We start from the raw sequence: 22,967 nt of genomic DNA, 5'->3' as shown, positions 1-22,967 counted from the left end.
ATCTTTCCCTGCATAATCAATTGGAGCAAGCTGTATCTCTCTTCACGTGTAATATGTCCGAGATATTCCAGTTTTCTTGTTTTGATGGTATTTAGGATTTCCATTTCTTTATTCATCTTTCTCATAACCTCTTTGTTTGTGACGTGTTCTGTCCACGATATTTTCAGAATTCTTCTGTACACCCACAGCTCGAATGATTCTAGTTTTTTCATTGATGCAGCATTCAAGGTCCAAGCTTCCATTCCATAAAACAAAGTCGAGACAAAGTATATATTACTACTTATTCTGGATATATATATCCACTCTACTACTTATTCTGATATACAGTCGTTGCTCTTATGGAATTATGATATATACATATATGCATAACCAGTTACGGAGATGTTGAAGAGGAAGTACGACCACAGTGCTTAAAAGCAAGTAAAGCGGCGGGATCTCTTAATGACACAATCTGGAAGAACAAATACTTAAGACAAGACACAAAAGGAATAATCTATAAAGCAGCAATTATACCTATATTGACATATACGGCGGAGATAAGACCTGATACATTTAAAACGAGACGACTACTAGAAACAAGAGAGATGAAAATAAAAATTCACAAGGAAAAAGTTTTCCTGTGGTTGGCTGTATACCATGTAATACAAAAAAAACAGTAAAATCCTGTATAAAAGGTATATTTAAAAACCCTCAAAAGGGCCACATCAAAATCACATAACTAGTTTTCGACTGGTTTACCAGTCATCATCAGTGCTTACCTAAAATAAATATAATCATGACCTACTGTCATCATCCTATTACGATTTTGGTTTTTGGACCCTTAGGGATCCGGGCAGCCTGCGAAGCCTTTAAGAATTATTCGCCTAAGTTTGAGCTTGTGCTTTCTTAATTATACATCCCCCAGATTATTTAAGACATTTTTACACCTTAGTCACCCCTATTGTGATCTCTTACACACTTACCCACATAAATTCCAACAGCTACCAATAAGTTAAATAAATTCGATAACTTTAGTCAACACAAAATTGCTTTTTAAATCTTAGATCTCTCGATAATAAGGTTTTTTTTACTGAATTTAGTTATTGAACAGGAAACTTTTGTGTAATGTGGTTTGCCTAACTGCACTTACAGTTTACGTGAATACATTTTTAATTATAACAACTAGCTTAATGAATTCTAAATGATAATTTTCACAATGGAGTGTGTTGTTACATCATTTCTAATTTTAACATGCTGTACACCTTAGTCTTAAATATGACAGGTTAATTTTTAACTTCCTGTGGAACTGTAATTTCTGTCTTGTCATCGTTCAGGGGTCCTATCCATCTCATTGTCACTTGCCGTCATACATTCAACATGTAAACAAGCCAAATCCACATCTCGGATGTTACCTGGGGCAGATTAGCTAAATATTTTAAACATCCATACTTTATGTAGCTTTTTAAACCAATGCTTCCTTGGCGGACTTCTTTTACTGGACTTTGACCCTAATATTTTTGTTAAATACTATCTTGGTAGGTTAGCATGTACATTGCACGTGAATATAACTGATAATTTTTTAACCCTAGTCAAAATTTCAATATCTTTGTATTATTTTATCAGGTTAAATTCATTTTAGGTAAGCACTGATGATGACTGGTAAACCAGTCGAAAACTAGTTATGTGATTTAGATGAAAATACTTCGACGAATATCAGGGAAAGGTCTGTTGGATAGGGAGAGAAGCGAAAACATAAGAATATCATGCAATATAGAAGAGATAAATAGATGGGTGACAAAACGGAAACAGGAGTGGAACGAACACATTAGTAGAATGGCAGAGGATAGTATAGTAGGTACGAATAGCACGAGATAAGTCACCAAATTTACGAAGAAGTATTGGCAGACCAAGAAAAAGATGGTGCGATAATTTAAACAATTTAGAAGGCTAATATTGAAGAAGAAACATACTTTAAAGCCTGTTTCTTTTGTCCTTCTGTCCTTTAAAGAAGGAAGAAGAAGAACCATATTTGAAAGATATTGTCGTGTCGGGCCATTTGGCTTGGGCATGAAAAACAACACAGGGGAATGTCTCCTACAGTTGGTTAGTGAAAACAATGTAGTACTAACAAATACACTTGCTAAACACTATCCAAGAAGGCTATTAACGTGGACTAGTCCAAATAAAGAACACAAAAACCAAGTCGACTACATACTCGTGCGGAAAGATGGAAAACCTCAGTAATAATCATAGGGAGCATACTGTGGTTCAGATCGAAAACTGCTAAAAATTAACTGCCGGCTCAAACTACACCCAACTAAAAAAGTAAGTCAGACAAAACAGCCAAGGGTAAACAGCTAAGGCACAAATAAAACATAGTATGGAATAAAAAGGGATACATTCAGCGAAAAAAAGAAGAACTATGCTAAAACATACTACAAAAACGGAAAGAACGTGCGTGAAAGATAAAAACAACCATATAAATAAATCGTGTTTCAAGAACTGGAGCAACATGCAAATCGTCATTTTTAACCCTCTAGTGCCCCAGTCCGCCTCAAGGCGGACCGTAATAAATGTTTCCAGACTTTCCTACTTAAGTATTTTATAGCTGCGGCTGCGATACCCAAACCACCCTCTGAAATAGATCGGATAAGCACCCAGCTTTTAAAAATGTGGCCGATCAAACAAATTTTTACTCTGTAATTTTCAGTTTAGAGTGAAATTTGGTGGTGGTACCAAAAAAATTCGGGCACTAGAGGGTTAAGTCATGAATTATTTAAAAAAAATTAAACATTTGGCCCGAGAATCTAAGCCACAACGTCAAACCAATCAAGGCCATATTGGAGAAGTAAAAACCGACATCGAGAGCATTGTAGAAACCGGGAAAACTTACCTTTCATAATTATACAAAGAAACTTCAAAAGATGCATCAGTCTAAGAAATATGCAGTCAGCGAGGCAAAATCAATAATTTTACGAGCAAAAGTAGAACTAACTAAGAAACAAAAAACCCATGGATAGATGGCATACCAGCGAAGACTCTAAAAGGAATGAGCAAGATTGGTATATGTGTAATACGTACTGGATATGTGAAACATAATATGGATCACAGGTGAATGACCTGATGAGTGATGAGAATCAACCTTTATCCCTATCAATAACCCTCCTCAAAAACCCGACGTTTAGGTAGGATTTTCTTCCGTCCAGAATTTTCGTAAATTCCAAAATTTATGCTTAACTTCTGAGTGGCACTTTCATTCTATAGACGTGGACTATAATTTCAGTGTTTTTCTAGATAAGCTTCTCCGCATCTTCAATAAGGCATTTCCTTTAATTCCTATTAAGCCAAAACATCGGAAACCTTGTGTTACGAAAGGTATCCGCATATCAGCCAAGAATATGCGTTCACTACTATACATCAAGAAATTTACTACCAATGTTTCTGTCACTGAGTAGGTATATCACGAAGTACAGGATAACATTTTTAAAACTTGTCAAATCAGCTAAAAAAAACCTATTATCAAAATCTTGGTGCAATCCTACTTTCACATGAAATTTATCAATCTCTCCCACACCTGTCCTAACACTAGTCGTTACTCCCCCATACATATCCCTCACAATATTTACATATTCACCAGGGACTCCTTTTTTATTGAGTGCCCACCACAGAATCTCTCGAGGAACTCTATCATATGCTTTCTCAAGATCAGTGAATACCATATGAGCGTTTGTTTCTTTACTCCTGTATTTTTCCATCAACTGCCTTATAATGAAAATTGCATCTGTTGTTGATATACCCTGCATAAAGCCAAATTGATTCTCGGATATATCGGTTTCTTCACGTATCCGTCTATCAATTACTCTCTCCCATATTTTCATGGTGTGGCTAAGTAGTTTTATAGCCCTGTAGTTTGTGCATTGTTTTATGTCTCCCTTGTTTTTGTAGACAGGTACTAATATACTGCTTCTCCATTCGTCTGGCATTTGTCCAACTTCCATAATTCTATTAAATAGACCTGCTAGCCAACTTATTCCTGTCTCTCCCAATGCTCTTCATACTTTCCCAGGAATATCATCTGGTCCGACTGCTTTTCCTTTCTTTATTTTTTGAAGCGCTTGAGCCACTTCCTCGTTTGTTATTCTGGTAACCATTGCTGTTACTGTCTCCGTTAACTCCACAGGCTGTCTGTCAAATTCTTCATTTAATAAACTGTCTAAATACTTTCTCCATCTCTTGTTGACATCCTTTTCGTGAATTAGTATTTTATTATTTTCATCTAGGATACATCTAATCTGATTAAAATCTCTTGCTTTCTTTGCTGTCTGTTTGGCTATTTTATATATCTTTGCTTCGCCGTCCCTGGTATCAAGTTGATCGTATAGGTTTGAATACGCTTCTGCTTTAGCTTTTGCTACTGCTACTTTCGCTTCCTTTTTTCGACCATATAGTTTTGAAGATCTATGTCCGATCTGGTTTCTTGCCACTTTTTATATAATTTTCTCTTCTCTTTTATTTTTCCTTGTACTTCATTTGACCACCACCAAGTCCTGTTATCCTCAAACTTCTTTCCTGACGTTTTCCCAAGTATTTCTAGTAATTAATCAAGTAATAACCAAGTAATTAATCAATTCTACAAGTATTTCTAGATTTTTAAATTATGTTTGAAACTTTATTCTTTCCTGTATGTGATCCAATATCACAACGGAACCTAAACCTGAATTATTAATTTTAAAAATACAAAATCTTATCTGTAGCAAACCTAATAAAACATTTCATATTTGACGTCGCAGAGGTCATGAAAAAATTTGTTAATGAGAGAAAAATAATTACTGGAATTCACGTAAATACCATCATATTATACACATCTAAAAGACTAAAGATATTTTTATATATAGATTTATCTATTTCTGGAACTAATTTAGATAATTAATAATAAATTTATGGTACTTCAACGTATTTAACATACGTATATTATATTAATTATTATAAGTAAAGAAATAAAATAAAAAAACAATTGGTATTTAATTTGTTATGAAATTAACTGTAGTATAAAGTATGACCTCCACCGTGGTTTATTACAGTTGCACATTTATTTTTCATACTCCAAATAATAATGTTAATGTCTACCTGAGGTAAATTTGCTCATTCTTTTCAAGAAGCGAAATGCGTTGTGAATTTTGCCCATTTGTGTAGTAATTCGTTGTTGAAGCATAAATCCCGTATAATATGTTCAATAAGATTGAGGTCTGGAGATTATGATGGCCCTGGAAATACATCAATACCCTCGTTAGTCAATCCATTTTGGCATAATAATTATGTGCAAAATGTGGACGAGCGGTATCATGTATAAGGTGACAGTTTTCCCCAAGAGCACGTGCAAATAAACGAACGAACAATAGGTTGAAGGATCGTATCGAGGTACTGTTTGGAAATCGGGGCTGTCGTCCATAATTATTCCACCCAATACCCCATACAATTATTATTTCACTTCTGTATGTGTAGACTTCCTTGGATATATCAAACACATTTTTAGATCGTCTATATAGGTATTCTGATGCGACGCGAATCTGGATGAATTCCAAATGTGGATTCATCAGTAAATAAAACTATAGCCCATAGTCCAGAGAAATAAGGTTTGTGTCGGGACACTTAAGCAGCCAGGTTGCAAATGGATTTTTTGGGTACTATATAAACCTAATACATTATAAATACAAAAAAAGAATGTGTGTGTACTTTGTACGCACGTAAGAAGTTATACTTCTATTATTATGATTTAAACGAAATTAATATACTTAACAGGTTATTTGTATTTTATTTAAATATTAAACTAACTTTCTTTACCTACCACTTTTAAAAATTTTTTATTAAAACGATACCAAAAATATAAAAAAAAATATGAATCGTCCGGGATTTGAACCCGGGACCTCTTGATCTCCGGTCACACGCTCTACCACTGAGCTATATCCCTTTTGCTTTGACAGGTTACAAGATTTCTCATACATACTGACAAATTTAATACAAAATACTTTAAAAATACTTGAAGATAAATCCAAAGACACAAAAATTATAATAAATATATTTACTAAAAACACTAATATATTCTTTACACACCTTTTCTTGCGCTGATATAATTATACATAACTTGAAAGATTCAGCAACTCGACGCCATACTGTCTGTGTGCGCATGCGCGCAATATTATGAAATTTTACTCTCAATCGCGCCCAAAGAAGTATAACTTCAAAAATGCCCTTCACAGTTCGGACGAGAAACTTACTTATTAACAAATAAGGGTCAAAAATGGCAGTTTTTTCTTTTAAATCGCTACGGGTAAAAATAGGGTAATTAAATATCTTATTTATAATATTCTTCTTTTTGTAGATGAGCCAAGGTTTAAAATGGCACTTTTTGAATTTTGGTCCGATCCTTTTTTGTTTCGGAAAGTGCAAAATAAGACTAACATTTCAAAAATAAAAAATGTGCTATAACTTTTGCGAAAATGGCCTTAAGACTTTCATATTGCACGAAAAGTTGAGTCAAACATTCCATATAATGCACAAAAATTCGTCAATTAGTTTAAATTTTATTCAATTTGTTTATCGCAAAGAGCTTTTTTTTCGCAATGTTATTGTTCAGAAAATAATAATGACATAGCAATTCTGTGGAAACCACATGCAAGAAGAATAGGCATATTTTCAAAGTGTTGAAAAAAACCATTAAAAAGTCGTTTTTACACTCCGAAAAAAGTTTAGCAAAATAGAGTCATTTTTGGCTTATAAATAATTTGAATAGCTTTGTTAATATTGACTATAGAGTAAATCTACTTTAGGATTTCAAAAGCTGGTATTTTTACACGAATTTTCAGAAAAAAACTTTTTGCCTAGGTTAAATAGAATCAAAGTTAGCCACTTTTATTATTTATTCGACAGCTTCGAATTGATCCTATTGTTGAGATCATTACTTTGACGAACGGACCGTGTTACTGGACAGCCCAGCCCTTGCGAGGAAAACGCAGAACTGTTCTTCACCTCGATCTCTTCGAGTCTTCTGCTGCATGGCACGTCCACAACCATAGCTTTGATCGCGCAGGACATCCTGGGTATACCCAGAGGGAGAACGCCTGCGCATTATAAAATTGAGCGTTCGCGGAGGTCAAATCTTTCAGAAAAAATTACAGAAAAGAGATCCTGAACGTGTCCGGGATACGCTCTCGACGTTCGAGGATTTTGTATTGGATTTTAAGTTCGCACAGGCGCACAAAATATTTAGGAAGAACCTGGGCCTGGATTCCGTGCACTGTAGATATCTACATGTCGCTTTCTATCAATGTCAATTTTCTTAAAAATATTTGAATTTTTAGCTTTAATTGAATTATTTTCTAGTTTTGCTAGGTTATACTCTAATTGATGTTGAAGTGACACTTAGTAAAACAAGAAAATATTTGAATTAAAACTAAAAATTCAAATATATTGATATCGCGCATATCGCTTTCTATTAATGTCAATATATTTGAATTTTTAGTTTTAATTCAAATATTTTCTTGTTTTACTAAGTGTCACTTCAACATCAATTAGAGTATAACCTAGCAAAACTAGAAAATAATTCAATTAAAGCTAAAAATTCAAATATTTTTACGAAAATTGACATTGATAGAAAGCGACTTGTAGATATCTACAGTGCACGGAATCCGGGGGCTGTTCTTACTCCTTCCAATTCTTAACCTAAAATATTGTTTTGTTAAACATTTGTAGATGTAGATTCTGGTTTTTAAAGTTTTAAAATTATATAAAGTGTTGTATCATTTAAATATTCTTCAAACAAATTTTAATATTTTTTTATATTAAAGCTTTTTTAGTTGTGTTTGTCAATGTTTTCCATTAGTATGTTTATAAATAAGTAGGTACCTTTTCTAGTATTATTTTCATTCGATATTCGATAATTTATCTATTACGGTAGTATGTATTACAATAAATTGTACTCTGTTTTTACTTAATTTCTTCTATCTAGATGAGCTTCTAAGTACCTACATATTCTTGTGGTTTATTTTTCAGTTTAATTTATGAGTTAAATTAGTCTCTTATATTGAATATAATGAAACATAAACAACACATCAAACTTATTCTGAAACTATTTCTTATGTCTTGTTATACTTCATTATTTTTGTGGTGTAATAAACCACAACACAATGCCACAACCTATCAAATTCAATATATATAATATCAAAATTGGAAATGATTTCTTTACTAAATTATTCCTTCCTTCAGATAATGTTCAACCCCCAGGAAGTTAGAGGTAATTTTTATATCTAAATATCAAGCTGCCACTTCCAAGTATAACAATCTTTTACTCTCTACAAAAATGTAAGCCGGATTTCGGCGTGGAAATACCAAATTATCAAAATAATGTGGAAATAATAAAGAAAGACGCTAATCAAATTTCTAACTTCTAAGAAAGGCATTGATGAATAGAAAGTTAATCCTTTGCCTGTTGCTTTTATTCTCTTTGTTGACATACAAATTTGTTGCATTTGCATTTTTTTGACATTGATTTCGAAATAAGAAAGGGACAACAAAAGGCTTCCTTCTCTAACCTTAATGTATGCAACCCGTCATTACATTACGAATCCGAAAATTGTTCGCGGAGCGACAAATCCTGAGCGTGTCCAGGATAAGTTTACGTTGACGCCTGCGCATTGGAAACTAATCCCGAACTTACTCTGAATACGTTCGATTTGTACAGCGCGAACACTGCTCATAATCCGGTCAACTTAGACATCAAAATGCTTGGCAAATAACAAAAATTGCCGGAGAGCCAAATTTTGGTGGAGAGCTAGGGTATACCATAACAAATAAAGTGTAAAAAGTCCCCATCGATCCCATGTGTGCGTCAAAAATTATTCGGAGTCAAAGGTCAAAATTTGAGATTTTTTGGATTTCTTTCGAAAACGGTAAGTTTTAGCAAAAAAAACCTTAAACCAAAGTTGTAGATCTTAAAATTCTCTACAAAAATAGTCCTTACTATTTTTTTCCTAAGAGTTGCCATTCCTGAGATATCGCGATTCAAAAGTCACATTATACATGATATGCACACGTTTCCACAGCACCTGTGAGGTAGTGTACTCGGCGCGTTTTTTTACCGTGGTTTCCCCTGTAGGCCTACTCCACTAACTGTTTTGACAATTTTAGGATAATTTAAGGAAACAATACCGGTCAAGTTCTAGATATTACCTTATTATTGATATTGATTATTGATATTGCTATTGATTATTAGGTTAACTATTGTTTTGATTTCTTTAGATATTTTAATCAGATTCATATTCTTGAAAGTCTACTTCAACAGTCAAGTCTTCTTCGATTTCATCTTCTTCCTCTTCCTCTTGCTGGATGTTCAAAAATTGTTCAAATGTGACTGAGTCATTGGTCTCTTCATTAAAATCACAGGAGTCTTCCTCTGTTGTACTAAACTGGACATTTGAGCAAGACTGACCTTGGCAGTTGGTACACACTAGAGAACACAGCAACCCGACTTTTTTACATCCACATTTGGCACTACAACCTTTTTTGCAATTGCAAAAAATAGTGTTAAGGAGTTTTTCTGGAGCAGGTGGGAGTAAGATTTTAATCGGTTCCAGAGTATTATCTATTAATTTCCAACCCCAGTCTTCTGAATTCAGTTCATTGCCTAGCCATGTTTGAACTTGATAATATACTTGATACAAATGTTGAAAAGCAGATGCTGATGTTGGAGGAAGACATGATAGTTGTACTTGTTTCTTGTTTCGCGTATTTTTTAGAAAAGTTAAGTATCGGTATTTATCAAGACAAATAATTTTTTTGGAGCTCCATAAACCGCAAGAAGAAAGCGAATTCTGTACATTGCGGACGTAGTGTCGCAGCCGGTTATCGCATGTAAAAATAAAATGTACTTTTGGCATTTGGGATAAGCCGATAAACTATTCGAAGAATATATCTCTGTTCGCTGTTGATATTTACGGAAGGAATTCGCTTTCTTCTTGCGGTTTATGGAGCTTCAAAAAAATTATTTGTCTTGATAAATACCGATATTTAACTTTTGTAAAAAATACGCGAAACAAGAAACAAGTACAACTATCATGTCTTCCTGCTTTTCAACATTTGTATCGAGTATATTATCAAGTTCAAACATGGCTAGGCAATGAACTGAATCCAGAAGACTGGGGTTGGAAATTAATAGATAATACTCTGGAACCGATTAAAATCTTACTCCCACCTGCTCCAGAAAAACTCCTTAACACTATTTTTTGCAATTGAAAAAAGGTTGTAGTGCCAAATGTGGATGTAAAAAAGTCGGGTTGCTGTGTTCTCTAGTGTGTACCAACTGCCAAGGTCAGTCTTGCTCAAATGTCCAGTTTAGTACAACAGAGGAAGACTCCTGTGATTTTAATGAAGAGACCAATGACTCAGTCACATTTGAACAATTTTTGAACATCCAGCAAGAGGAAGAGGAAGAAGATGAAATCGAAGAAGACTTGACTGTTGAAGTAGACTTTCAAGAATATGAATCTGATTAAAATATCTAAAGAAATCAAAACAATAGTTAACCTAATAATCAATAGCAATATCAATAATGAATATCAATAATAAGGTAATATCTAGAACTTGACCGGTATTGTTTCCTTAAATTATCCTAAAATTGTCAAAACAGTTAGTGGAGAAGGCCTACAGGGGAAACCAGGGTAAAAAAACGCGCCGAGTACACTACCTCACAGGTGGTGTGGAAACGTGTGCATATCATGTATAATGTGACTCTTTGAATCACGATATCTCAGGAATGGCAACTCTTAGGAAAAAAATAGTAAGGACTATTTTTGTAGAGAATTTTAAGATCTACAACTTTGGTTTAAGGTTTTTTTTTGATAAAACTTACCGTTTTCGAAAAAAATCCAAAAAATCTCAAATTTTGACCTTTGACCCCGAATAACTTTTGACGCACACATGGGATCGATGGGGACTTTTTAAACTTTATTTGGTATGGTATACCCTAGCTCTCCACCAAAATTTGGCTCTCCGGCAATTTTTGTTATTTGAAATGTCTATATAGACCGGGTTATCATGGCAAAGTTGAGCATCATCTGCTTTGTCAAGAAGTCCGTGTTGTCGAAGATACGATACAGCCACTCTTCTGATAAAATCACGCTTCTGTATTGTATAAGTCTTTCAGTAACATTCTCGTTCCATATATTATGTTGTTGATAGTCAAGATTTAACCGTTGATTGATAATATTTCAATCAACGCTTTTTAACTAATTTTTGTAAATCTACCAGGCCATTTTATTTGAAAAGAAGGGTTGTTATTTGCTCACACCCTTCTGGGAAAAGATTATGGTGTTATTTATATAATAGTAAAGAAACAAGATTATTGTAATTCCTGAAAATGTGTATTATTACTTAATACTCGGACCGAAAATTGAAGACGGTGACTGGAGGGATTTCAAAGTGGAAAATTTGAGAAGTGTCAGTAGCGTACGCGTACTGTAGTCTGTAGTGCACAATGAGCGTTTAATTTTTTGTTACATTAAAGGCTGATTCACATTATAGCTCAGGTCACGGTTCGCTCACGCTCAGCTCAAGGTTCGGTCAACTATTCTTACACGCATCTTAATCATGCTGTCCGCACTAAACACGACGGTCAAGTTCCGGCCCTTTTTTTTTGACTGCGTGGTTTCTCCGAGAGAATATTTTGATCGTGGCTTGAGCTGACCGTGAGCGGAGCGTGACCTGAGCTATTATGTGAATCAGCCTTTAGTGAATAGTGGAAATTTTCCTCTGGAATGCGTAGTTATAGAACTCTATTATTATTGTTATGCAGGTATTTCGTTATTTTTAGGTGAGTATATTATACAGTTAGCTGTGAAATTTAGATTTATTGATTTAAAATACTTCTTGTCTTAAATTAAATCATGACATGACAAGTAAACACATTAAACGCATTGTAAAATTTAATACAAAAGGATTAAGAATTAGATTTCTAATAAAAAAATCAAGAATTAATTATTACATTGTAATAAAGCAAAACCATTAAGTAATACTTATTATTTTTAATCGAAAAAGTCAGTAATTATTATAAATGATTGTATTATCAATAATTCATATCAAATCGTGTAGAAAGTGTATGATGGGCTTAGAAAACACATCCTACAACGGAAGCTGTAGATTGCTGTTTGTTCTTAACAGGAGTGTCAGCCACCACAGTTGAAAGAATTGTGCGTGAATTAAAAAGCACAGAAACTTTTAAGTGCGCCAAAAACTCGCCAGCGTGAACGAAGATCTTTTCATTTAAGTGAATCGCAAATGAATATAATCCAGAGGACTGTACATACGTTCTTTTTAGAAAATAAGCTTCCAACTATCAAAAGTGTTAAGGTCAAGTTGCTGGAGAACGATATGATTCCTCAAATGGGCCGTGAAACGCTAAGATCAGTTTTGCATAAGTTAAATTTTCGTTACATGAAACGGTCTCGAAAATCAATCCTAGATAATAGATAAAGAAGAAATTGTATCATGGCGACGAAGATATCTGCGCTCTATTAGGAATTATCGTGTTTCCAAAAGAAATATATACTACCTTGATGAAACTTGGATTATTGCCAGGCATACGGTTTCAAAAATTTGGCACGATACATCTATAAGAACTCCTCGTCAAGCATTTATAGAAGGCTTATCTACAGGCTTACGAGCACCACCAGGCAAAGTTCAACGTCTTATTGCAGCTCACATCGGTAGCGATACAGGTTTTCTGGAAAATAGTGCTCTCGTTTTTATATCAAAGAAAACTGGCGACTATCACGAGGACATGGACGCCGTATGCTTTGAAAGATGGTTCGAAAACGTTCTTCAGCATCTCGAACCTAACTCAGTGGTAGTATTAGACAATGCATCCTACCATAGTCGACTTGTTGAACGAATTCCTACTATGAGTGACAAAAAAGCAGTTTTGCAACATTGGTTGAGGGAAGAATCCATTCCATACGGCGAGGATATGGTTAAAGGAGAGCTTATTGGTATTATTAGACAACATCGTGGTAAATATCGTCAGTATGCTGTAGATACAATGTCTAGACTTCATGGCATTACCATCTTACGACTACCGCCTTATCATTGTGAACTGAACCCAATAGAATTAATTTGGGCACAAATCACAAATGAAAGGATATGTGGCTCGGGAAAATGTCACATTTAAAATTAATCATGTCCAGCGCCTCTTGCAAGCCAGTTTGGACAGTATTAATTCTACTGACTGGAAGAATGCGATAAGCCATGTTATTAAAGTAGAAGACGATATATGTGGAGGTTGTACGACATGGTGGATAATGTTATTGAGCCTGTGTTAATACAATTAGGATCAAATGATTAAGACAGTTCAACAGACAGTTCTGCAGAATCAATGGAGTAAGATGATTTGCAAAATTATGAGGTACATATCTTATTCTTCTTCTTCTTTGTCTGTTTTTCGATATGCCTCCAGTAAGTTGTCATTCCATCTTTTTCGTGGTCTTCCCACTGATCATCTTCCTATTAGTGAACCGTCTCTCGCCGTCCTTACATTTGTTGTGATTCGGCTTATGTGGTCGTTCCATTTTACCTCTTTTTTTACTCAGTTGTTATTGTTATCCACCTTGCATCTCCGTCGTATATCTGCACTAATCCTCTCTAGCTCTTTTAGCTCTAACTCATAGTGTCTTACCATCAATTTTTCGAAGGGTTTTTATGTCTGCTGTTTCTAGCATTCTTTTTGTCCTGTCCGTATCAGGTCGTGTTTTATCCGCGTATGTAATTATTGGTCTGATGACTGTTTTGGAAATTTTGCCTTTATCATCCATACCGCTTAGAGCTTTCTATAGCTAGATAGATGTGATACATACAGTAGGAAAAATGAAAGAATACCCATGAACGAACATATAAAACACGCTGTATTTTCCTGTCACAGTGTCACACAAAAAATTGGACAGCGCAAGTACATGTAATAATTATTGTTACATGTACTTACGCTGGGCAATTTTCTTTGTGACACGGTGACAGGAAAATACAGCGTGTTGTATATGTTCGTTCATGGGTATTCTTTCATTTTTCCGACTGTATATGCTGTTAAAATTAGTTAAACTAGTCGCATTTACCAGTGTTGTAAAAAAACTTATTACTCTTATAGTAATACAATATCTTTTAGATTCATGACTCTGATTGAATATTACATTGTGGATTAGGCCTATTGGGGATACCACATACAAAAAAAGCACCAATAACTTTACTTCATGGGTGATGTGAAAACAAGTTAATTGGAGAGGTTTTTAACTCCACGTCTTGAGATTATTAAAAAGCTGGTTCAGTTGCGATTAAATGATTGTATAATAAGCGTATTTCTCTTATCATAAATTGATTAGTTCTAGAAACCTAAAGATTTTATTGAGTAAATTCATAAAACAAAATAAAATACCTGAAAGTTAAAACATCTTAAAGGCATAAGCGCAAAATCTCGCATGTCAAAATGTTCAATGTGTTTTAAATATATTCATTTTTGTCGATTCCTGAGAAAACTAATAAGTATTTTTGAAAAATTTTAAACGCAGAATGAAAGATTGCTTTATTACCGAGGGCTGAAAGTCTCTTAGAATAACCCAAAAGTTTCTTTTAAATGAGATATTGAAATGAGACTTTTGAAATTAAAAGTCACACTAAATTTTCTTTTTTTTTCACCCCTGTAACTTATTAATCAACATTATAGAAGTCTCAGGGACTTTCGGCCCTCGGTAATAACGTAATCTTTCATTATGTGTTTAAATTATTCAAAAATACTTATTAGTTTTCTCAGGATTCGAAAAAAAAATGAATACTTTTAAAACACATTGAATATTTTGATAGGCGATATTTTGCGCCTATACCCTTAAGGCTTTTATAATAAAAACAATCTCAAATTCGGTTGCCTCTAAGCTGGAGTCATTTTATCTTAAAGTAATTAGTTTATTACGTGTTTCAGTTGACTTTGGAAATAATATTTATAAAAATTAGTATTTTAAAAATTGCAACCGCGCTCTATAGGTAGTCAGTAGATCTAAATAAGATAAGTGACTATTGTTCTATGAAAGTGACAACTGTATTCTTTATTGACCACACAAATTCATTTTTTAAGAGTTACACAATATCTACAACATAATAAATTATTCTAAGGGTAGACATAGTAAATATGTCTATGCGGATACGCCACTGATTAAAGGGTGACGACTGAAATTTCAGGATTTACCTGAATTTTTGGGTTACCCCATATGCAACAAATTATTTACTTAAAAATAACACGCGTTCTGTAGTTGACACTACAGTTGGATAACTTTACCTTTGATAAGAGGAGCAATTAAAAGATATGCAAGCGGTTAAAGTCGGTTTTTAAGGGCCGGTACTTTCTGTCTCGATTAAACCCCGTTTAGCGAAATTTTGCATGACAAAATTTCTCTAACCAAGGTTTAATCGGGACAGAAACTACCGGCCCTAAGTCTTGTAAACCACAATATATAAACTTCACCTGGTATACTATTTGACGATTATTATCGAAGAGGAAGTGAAAATGAGTCTTCATTTTTCGGTCAGAGTATACCAATAAACATTTTGCCTGCAAACAGGTTGACGCCTTTCATTATTAGCCGTGTTCGCGCTGCATGCCCCGAGTATGCCCAGAGGGAGAACGCCTGCGCATTACAGAAATTGGACGTTCAATAAGGTCGAATATTGCCCTCCGAAAACGTAATGCGCAGGCGTTCTCCCTCTGGGCATACTCGGGGCATGCAGCACGAACACGGCTATTGTGTGCAAACCCTTCTGAGAAAAGCTTATGGTGTTGTCTAGCTGTACAGGTAGACCGTATCCCTCGGTGGACCGCAAGCTATACCAGAAACGAAACGGTAGACCGCATACTATAGACTATAGTGGCACCAACTATTTTTTATGCACTGTTGTGATCATATATCTCACAAAAGAATACTATTTGATATACACTATGGTGCAAATGTTTGGAATAAATTCGTTATTTCGCAAGCCAGCGATTTTAAGGAAAAATCGATTCTGAAACAGGTCGATTATGATTTTTAAATTATGATTTTTTGACATATACATCATACTAGTGACGTCATCCATCTGGACGTGATGACGTAATCGATGATTTTTTTAAATGAGAATAGGGGTTGTGTGCTAGCTCGTTTGAAAGGTTATTCAATTCTCTATTCAGTAATATAAACATTAACATAATTATTTATACATGATGTTCAACAATAATTTTTTTTTAATTAAATTAATTGACACAAAAAGAAGAATGTATGTAATTTATTTTTTCTACGACCGTTTAATAATATACTCATTATTCGCTATTTTTGAATAGATAATAACACCCATTACTTTACCCGTGAGTAATAATTCATTACTCACGAGCTGAAGTTACTCGCGGGTCATTACTCACGGGTTGAAGTTAGATTCAAGTGGTGCATGGTACTTTTAATATACCTATTAGCAAATAAAATTACTTAAACTTGTTTATTTAATAAAATAATCATTGTAATTTATATGAACAATTAAATCTGAAAAATGTTAAAAGTATTTTTAACTTTAACAATGGGTTAGTATATTTTTTACGTTTAAATTTCAACATTTGACATTTTAAGATTGACGTTATTAAAAGGTAAACAATAAACAATCGGTATTAATTTCGTAAAAGGACTTACGGATATGAAATTCATATCAATGAATTCTGTTTTACTTACTATTTATTCATTGTACAATAGATTTTAATTGAGAGCACACGTTCTTTTTCATGTAATTGCCTTAAAACATGTCTTATTTTTAAAAGCCACCGCCATTCCATGACATAATGACAACTGTTTGATTGTTTCATAAGCTCAACGAGCGTAATTCTAACAGTGTTGCCATAGTTATATAAAATATATTTTCTTATGAAAAATAAAATATTTCGTTTTAAAAATAATGTTAGTAGTTGATAATTATATTTTTCTACTAATCCAAATAAAAAAGGTCGTAGAAAAAGTATAGTATTCTACTTGCATGTATTGGCTATTACTCATTCTGATGAATTACGACACTCGCCAACGGTTCGTGTCGTAAACTTCATTATCGTGAGTAATAGCCATCATTACATGCTCGTTGAATTACATACTATAATTCAAAATACATTCTACTGCTATCATAAAACAGAAAAAAATGTTTTTTTTTATAAATAAACATTACTTTTCGCTTAATTTCAATGTTCAAGCTGCCACCCATCTGCCTCTTGGCAGTTAGAACATTATGCAAAAACAATGTTTATTTATCAAATAAACATTTTTTTCTGTTTTCTGACAGCAGTAGAATGTATTTTGAATTAAATAAATTACATACATACATTCTTCTTTTTGTGTCAATTAATTTAATTCAAAATAATTTTTCTTTCTGGGACACCCTATATGTTTATATTACTGAATAGAGAATTGAATAGCCTTTCAAATGAGTTAGCACATGCCCCCTATTCTCATTCAAAAAAATCATTGATTACGTCATCACGCTTAAATGGATGACGTCACTAGTATGCATGATATATATGTCAAAAAATCATAATTCAAAAATAAAAATCGACCTGTTTCAGGATTTTTCCTTAACGTGGCTGGCTTACGAAATAACGAATTTATTCCACACATTTGCACCATACTGTATAGTCCCACGTGTTTTTGACCATAAGTATTCCAAAATAATTTATTTTAGTTCATTTTGAATTGTTGGTAAGTACATACCTAATGCTTATAGTTCCGTAATAGTGAATATATTTAATTTTGTGCTAAATAGTTGCATTCCTACAAAATGCCAAAAATCTATAAGTTTTTTTCTTTTGGTTGATTATTTTCTTATTCATGAATCCAGCGACGCAGTACTATGTCCTTTCGTAAGATTTCTAGTACTATGCGCCAATAACTTCTTCTTCTTCAGGTGCCATCTCCGCTACGGAGGTTGGCAATCATCATAGCTATTTTAATTTTTGAGGCAGTAGCTCTAAATAGTTATTTTGAGCTGCATTCAAACAATTCTCTCAGGTTCTTCAGTCATGAAATTCGTTTTCTTCCGATGCTTCTTCTGCCATCTATCTTTCCTCGCACTATGCGTATCAGGATGCCATACTTCTCGACCCGCATCACATGTCCGAGATACTGTAGTTTTCTTTCTTTAATTGTAAGTTCAACTTCCTTCTTTTTACCTATTCTTCTCAGTACTTCATTGTTCGTAACTATCTACCAGGAAACCCTCATAATTCTTCTATAGGTCCACATTTCAAAGGTGTAAATAGTCTCATTGACTCTAGATTTAACGTCCATGATTTCACTCCATAGTATAGTACACTGTATACGTAACATTTTGTTAGGCGTACTTTAAGAGCTAATGTTAAATCTTTGCTACATAGGACCTTTTTTATTTTCATAAAATTAGAACGTGCTTTTTCGATTCTGACTTTGATTTCTGCAGTGTAGTCATTATTTTCTGTTATTACAAGTGTTCCTAGGTAAGTGTACTTTTGTACTCTTTCGATCTACTGGCCCTCTAGTATCAAGATTTAGTTAGTATTATGGTTGTTTTTACTAATTTTCATAAACTTCGTCTTTTTGATATTGAGAGAGAGTCCGTACTCCTTACTACACCTTACTATTTTACTCATAAGTATTTGCAGGTCTTGTAAATTATCGGCTATTATTACTGTATCATCTGCATATCTGATGTTGTTAACTAATACTCCATTTACTCTTATGCCGACTGTTTCATCTTCCAGAGTTTCTCGAATTACCTCTACAGAATAAGCGTTAAATAATAGAGGTGATAGTATGCAGCCTTGTCTGACTCCTCTCTTTAGTTCCATCTCTTCAGATGTTTCTTTTTCAATTCTTACTATTGCTCGCTGATTGTAATAGATATGTGTTATTAGCTTTAAATCTCTTTCATCTAGGTTTTTATTTTTTAGAATTTCCATGAGTCGATCATGATTTACTTTATCAAACGCTTTATTGTAGTCTATAAAACAGACGTTAAGAGGACGGTTAACATCCAAACATCTCTGTGTCAGCAGGTTGAAGGAGAATAATGCCTCTTTGGTACCCATACCATTGCGGAACCCATATTGAGTGTCACTAATATCCAGCTCCAGTTTAGAGTGTATTCTGGCGTGAATCATTTTCAACAGAATTTTCAAAGTATGTGGCATTAAACTTATGGTGACATTAACGCCAATAACACCATCTTTCAAATCCTCAACTGTATCAAGTGCCATATTTTTAACGTGTAAGTTTGTCTATAGTCCATTTGAGCAAAAGTAGAATTTTAAGCCGGCCACTCACGGTACTGCGGTGTTGTTTGACAATATCGTCGATGATATAAATATATTGAGGCCCATAGAATCAAAACCTGCTGCATACATCCATTTTATGAAATTTTTCAGGAGACTAAAAAAACATGTTTTCCCAAAAAGTATTCGGCATTTCTTAATCAAAGTGGCATCAATAAGTGTCATAAAATGGCGGCTTTACGGCTTTGAGCCGAAAACTTATGCCTGTGGATTAATAGATACTTGAACTTTGAAACTGTGGAAACTGATGTAGGATTTAGCAGGTTTTGATTCTGACGGGCTCAATTCTGCATTACTGCAGCAGATAGGCCAGTTTCTCTGTAGTCAAATTGTACGATTTTGTTGGAGATGCACGGTCACATACGATCAAAATTTTTGACAATTTAGTTGAATTCGACAAAATTTAATAAATATAATAAAATTTAATATCTGTGTGGTTCAGCTGCCCAAATTTTTATATTCTGAACTTATTTTTAGAGGAATTATCCTTCTTTTGCTCATAAAAAATTATTATTGCTCATATAAAATATTAAATGATTAATAATAAAAATCATATTAATACACCTAATTGTCGCCTTGCTATAACATAATATAATATTCGTTAATACCACTTGGGCCTATTTTCTCAACCCCGAGCTTGCGCATTTTTAATTCAGTGTAATTGTGTCTTCATGATTTGCTGTGCCTGTACTGTATACAGTTTGGTTTGATCGTTTATTCTTGGCCGAACCTCTTAACCAAGAAGTTGCATTGCATACGGGTGAATAGACGTGCCGGTATACGCGCCCGCTAAAAGTGAAATTTTGGGAACGACGATCTGTTGATCACTGTTTGCGCGACTTTTAAAACATTTTTGATTGAGCGACAGTGAGGGGTCTTTGCGATTTTTTTGAGGGGAATTATACCTCTTGTTGAAATGTTCTGGGTGGTTTCGAATACACTATTTTTAAAGTGAAGTGTGATGTTTATGTTTTAAGTTTTTAGTTCTGTGTGACTAATTATAATAGGAATATCGACGGTATGCTATAATATAGTTGTAAGTAGTCATTTTTTTTTAAATATGAAAAGTCCAGCTAGATCTAAAAATGCAACAAGTGACCAAATATCGCAGTAATACTCGGGTGCAAAATTAACCGGACACCTTAAAAATGGGTAATTTTTGATGTCTCGCAATTCCTAAACCTGTTGTCCGATTTAAGTGATTTTTTAATATGTTATAGCCTTATTCTTTAACAATACCGTTTTAATAATATTGTTGCTAAACAGGTAAATTTTCATTGTATACGAGGTGTACCAATGAAACTGTGTTTTTTTCTTAAACTTCGCATCACCCTGTGGAATATTCTAGCATCTACAAAATACTGAAATTGAAATCTAACTACAGCCTCATGTTTTCCAAACATTTTGCTTTTTGGTTCATTCGCGTACATTGGACCTTAAAAAAGTTAGGTACTTTAACAACTAGCCATGATTTTCATCAATACAGGGTCTTTTTAAATAAGTATGGCAACCTTTAAAGGGTAATTCTGCATGAAAAAATAATGACAGTTTGCTTTATAAACAGTATGTCCGCAGATGCTTCGTTTCTGAGATAGGGGGTGTTGAAATTTTTCTTACAAACTGATGATTTATTTATTGCTTTAAAACCGGTTGAGATATGCAAATGAAATTTGGTGGGTTTTAAGACATAAATTTTTGCACATTTTTTGACATACAACTAAGAATTTAATATTCACCATTGGCGCGCATACGGGTAATATGACAGCTCATATTACCCGTATGCGCGCCAATGGTGAATATTAAATTCTAACTTGTATGTCAAAAGTTGTATAATAACTACGTCTTAAAGCCCACCAAATTTCATTTGCATATCTCAACCGGTTTTAAAGCAATAAATAAATCGTCAGTTTGTAACAAAAATTTCAACACCCTCTATCTTAGAAATTAAGCACTTGCGGACATAGGTTTATAAAGCAAACTGTCATTATTTTTTCATGTAGAATAACTCCATAAAGTTTGCCATCCTTATTTAAAAACATACTGTTTTGATAAAAAACATGGCTAAATGTTAAAGTACCTAACTTTTTAACGGTCCAACATAAGCGAATGACTCAAAAAACAGAATGTTGAGAAAACATGAGGCTATATTTGGGTTTAAATTTGAGTATTTTGTAAATGTTAGAATACTCCACAAGGCGATGCGAAGTTTTAGAAAAAAACACAGCTTCATTATTACACCCGGTATACAATGAAAATTTACCTGTTTAGCAACAATATTATTGGAACGATATTGTTGAAGAATAAGGCTATAACATATTAAAAAATCACTCAAATCGGACAACAGGTTTATTAATTGCGAGATATCAAAAATTACCCATTTTTAAGGTGTCCGGTTAATTTTGCACCCGAGTGTATTTTCGTTGAGGTCAGGAAAGAAAAACATTTCATTGTTGAAATTGAAATCTAATTACTTCATTGTGCAATTTTATACGTTTTTACGTTAAATATTTGGTTTTTCCTTCTATATTTTTGCTGCTACAGTTTATTTCTTCTTTTTTGCCAATCTGTATTTTGTAAATTACCACATATCTTCTTCAACCTTCAACATCTTTGTAATGATAATTTTCGTCTGTATATTTTATTTTCTGTCATTTTACAGATTTGGACATTTCATTCATGATTGTCAAATGGGGTTCAGCAAAAAATGGAAATGTCACCAAACTATGTCAGTAATATGTATATTCCAGTAAAAATAAAAAAATTAAAGTGAAAAATAATTACCTACTTCATTGTCTTTCTACGTTTTGTTTTCTATGGCATATCTTACTTTTGTTTGTTAAGTAAATCTTACATGTTTTGTAAGTATATTGTTGCTGTGGGCTTCTAAAGCCTAAACCGTCTCCAGTATAAATCCGTATTTTCAGATTGCTCGTCAAGACTGTTTTATGTTCTGTACTGCTTTTTACTCTTGTGGGCATTTTATTAATGCTAGTCAACTGCCTCTTTCAGGATATTTAAATTTCTTTACCTTCTTTTATTTACCAATTTTTCATACGTTTCCAAAATTTTCCTTTTACGATCTGTTTTTTGTTTATTTATTATTTTTGTATTATCTCAGTCAGAGCCGTCTTAGGCCGATGTCACATTATGCGTTTTAACCGGAAGCGTTTCCGCCGCATCCGGTGAAAACGCATAGTGTGACAGATCGGTCCGGTTGCGTTGGAAACGGATGCGTTTTGAGTCATCGGTACGCGCTTACAAACTGCACCAGACTAAACGCATAGTGTGACAGGTCGGTCCGGTTGCGTTGGAAACGGATGCGTTTTCACCGCATCCGGTCAAAACGCATAATGTGGCATCGGCCTTAAGCATACACGGCGCCGGGGTGCAAGACTCATCTTTGTGCCCCCTTTTGTCAGAAGATTATACAGGGTAACGAGAAAGTATGGAAACACGGTAATTGTTCGGAAACCGCTAGAACGATTTTTATAGATTTTGGTGGGTCAGGGTCTTCTAATGCTACCGATATTATAGTGGTAATTACATTGTTGACGAATCTTCCATTTCTCTGAAAATCTAATGAACTTTCTTATTTTAA

General features: G+C 33.9%; 2 protein-coding genes across 2 annotated transcripts in view; both read left to right on the top strand.

Moving 5' to 3' along the window:
* The window catches only part of LOC126878591 (uncharacterized), a 91,968-nt gene extending 78,773 nt beyond the window's left edge, over positions 1-13,195 (top strand). The window contains exon 4 of the mRNA XM_050641399.1: positions 12,607-13,195. Within this exon, the coding sequence (XP_050497356.1) occupies positions 12,607-13,195 (589 nt within the window). The remainder of the gene's footprint in view (positions 1-12,606) is intronic.
* LOC114341705 (insulin-like receptor) overlaps positions 1-22,967 on the top strand; it is a 523,292-nt gene that overhangs the window by 231,220 nt on the left and 269,105 nt on the right. The gene's annotated exons all lie outside the window — the stretch shown is intronic.

This window comes from Diabrotica virgifera, chromosome 10 (assembly GCF_917563875.1).
Source record: "Diabrotica virgifera virgifera chromosome 10, PGI_DIABVI_V3a".
NCBI classification, from domain to species: domain Eukaryota; kingdom Metazoa; phylum Arthropoda; class Insecta; order Coleoptera; family Chrysomelidae; genus Diabrotica; species Diabrotica virgifera.
Note: the sequence above shows the minus strand (reverse complement) of the source record. Positions and strands in the feature narration are given on the sequence as shown.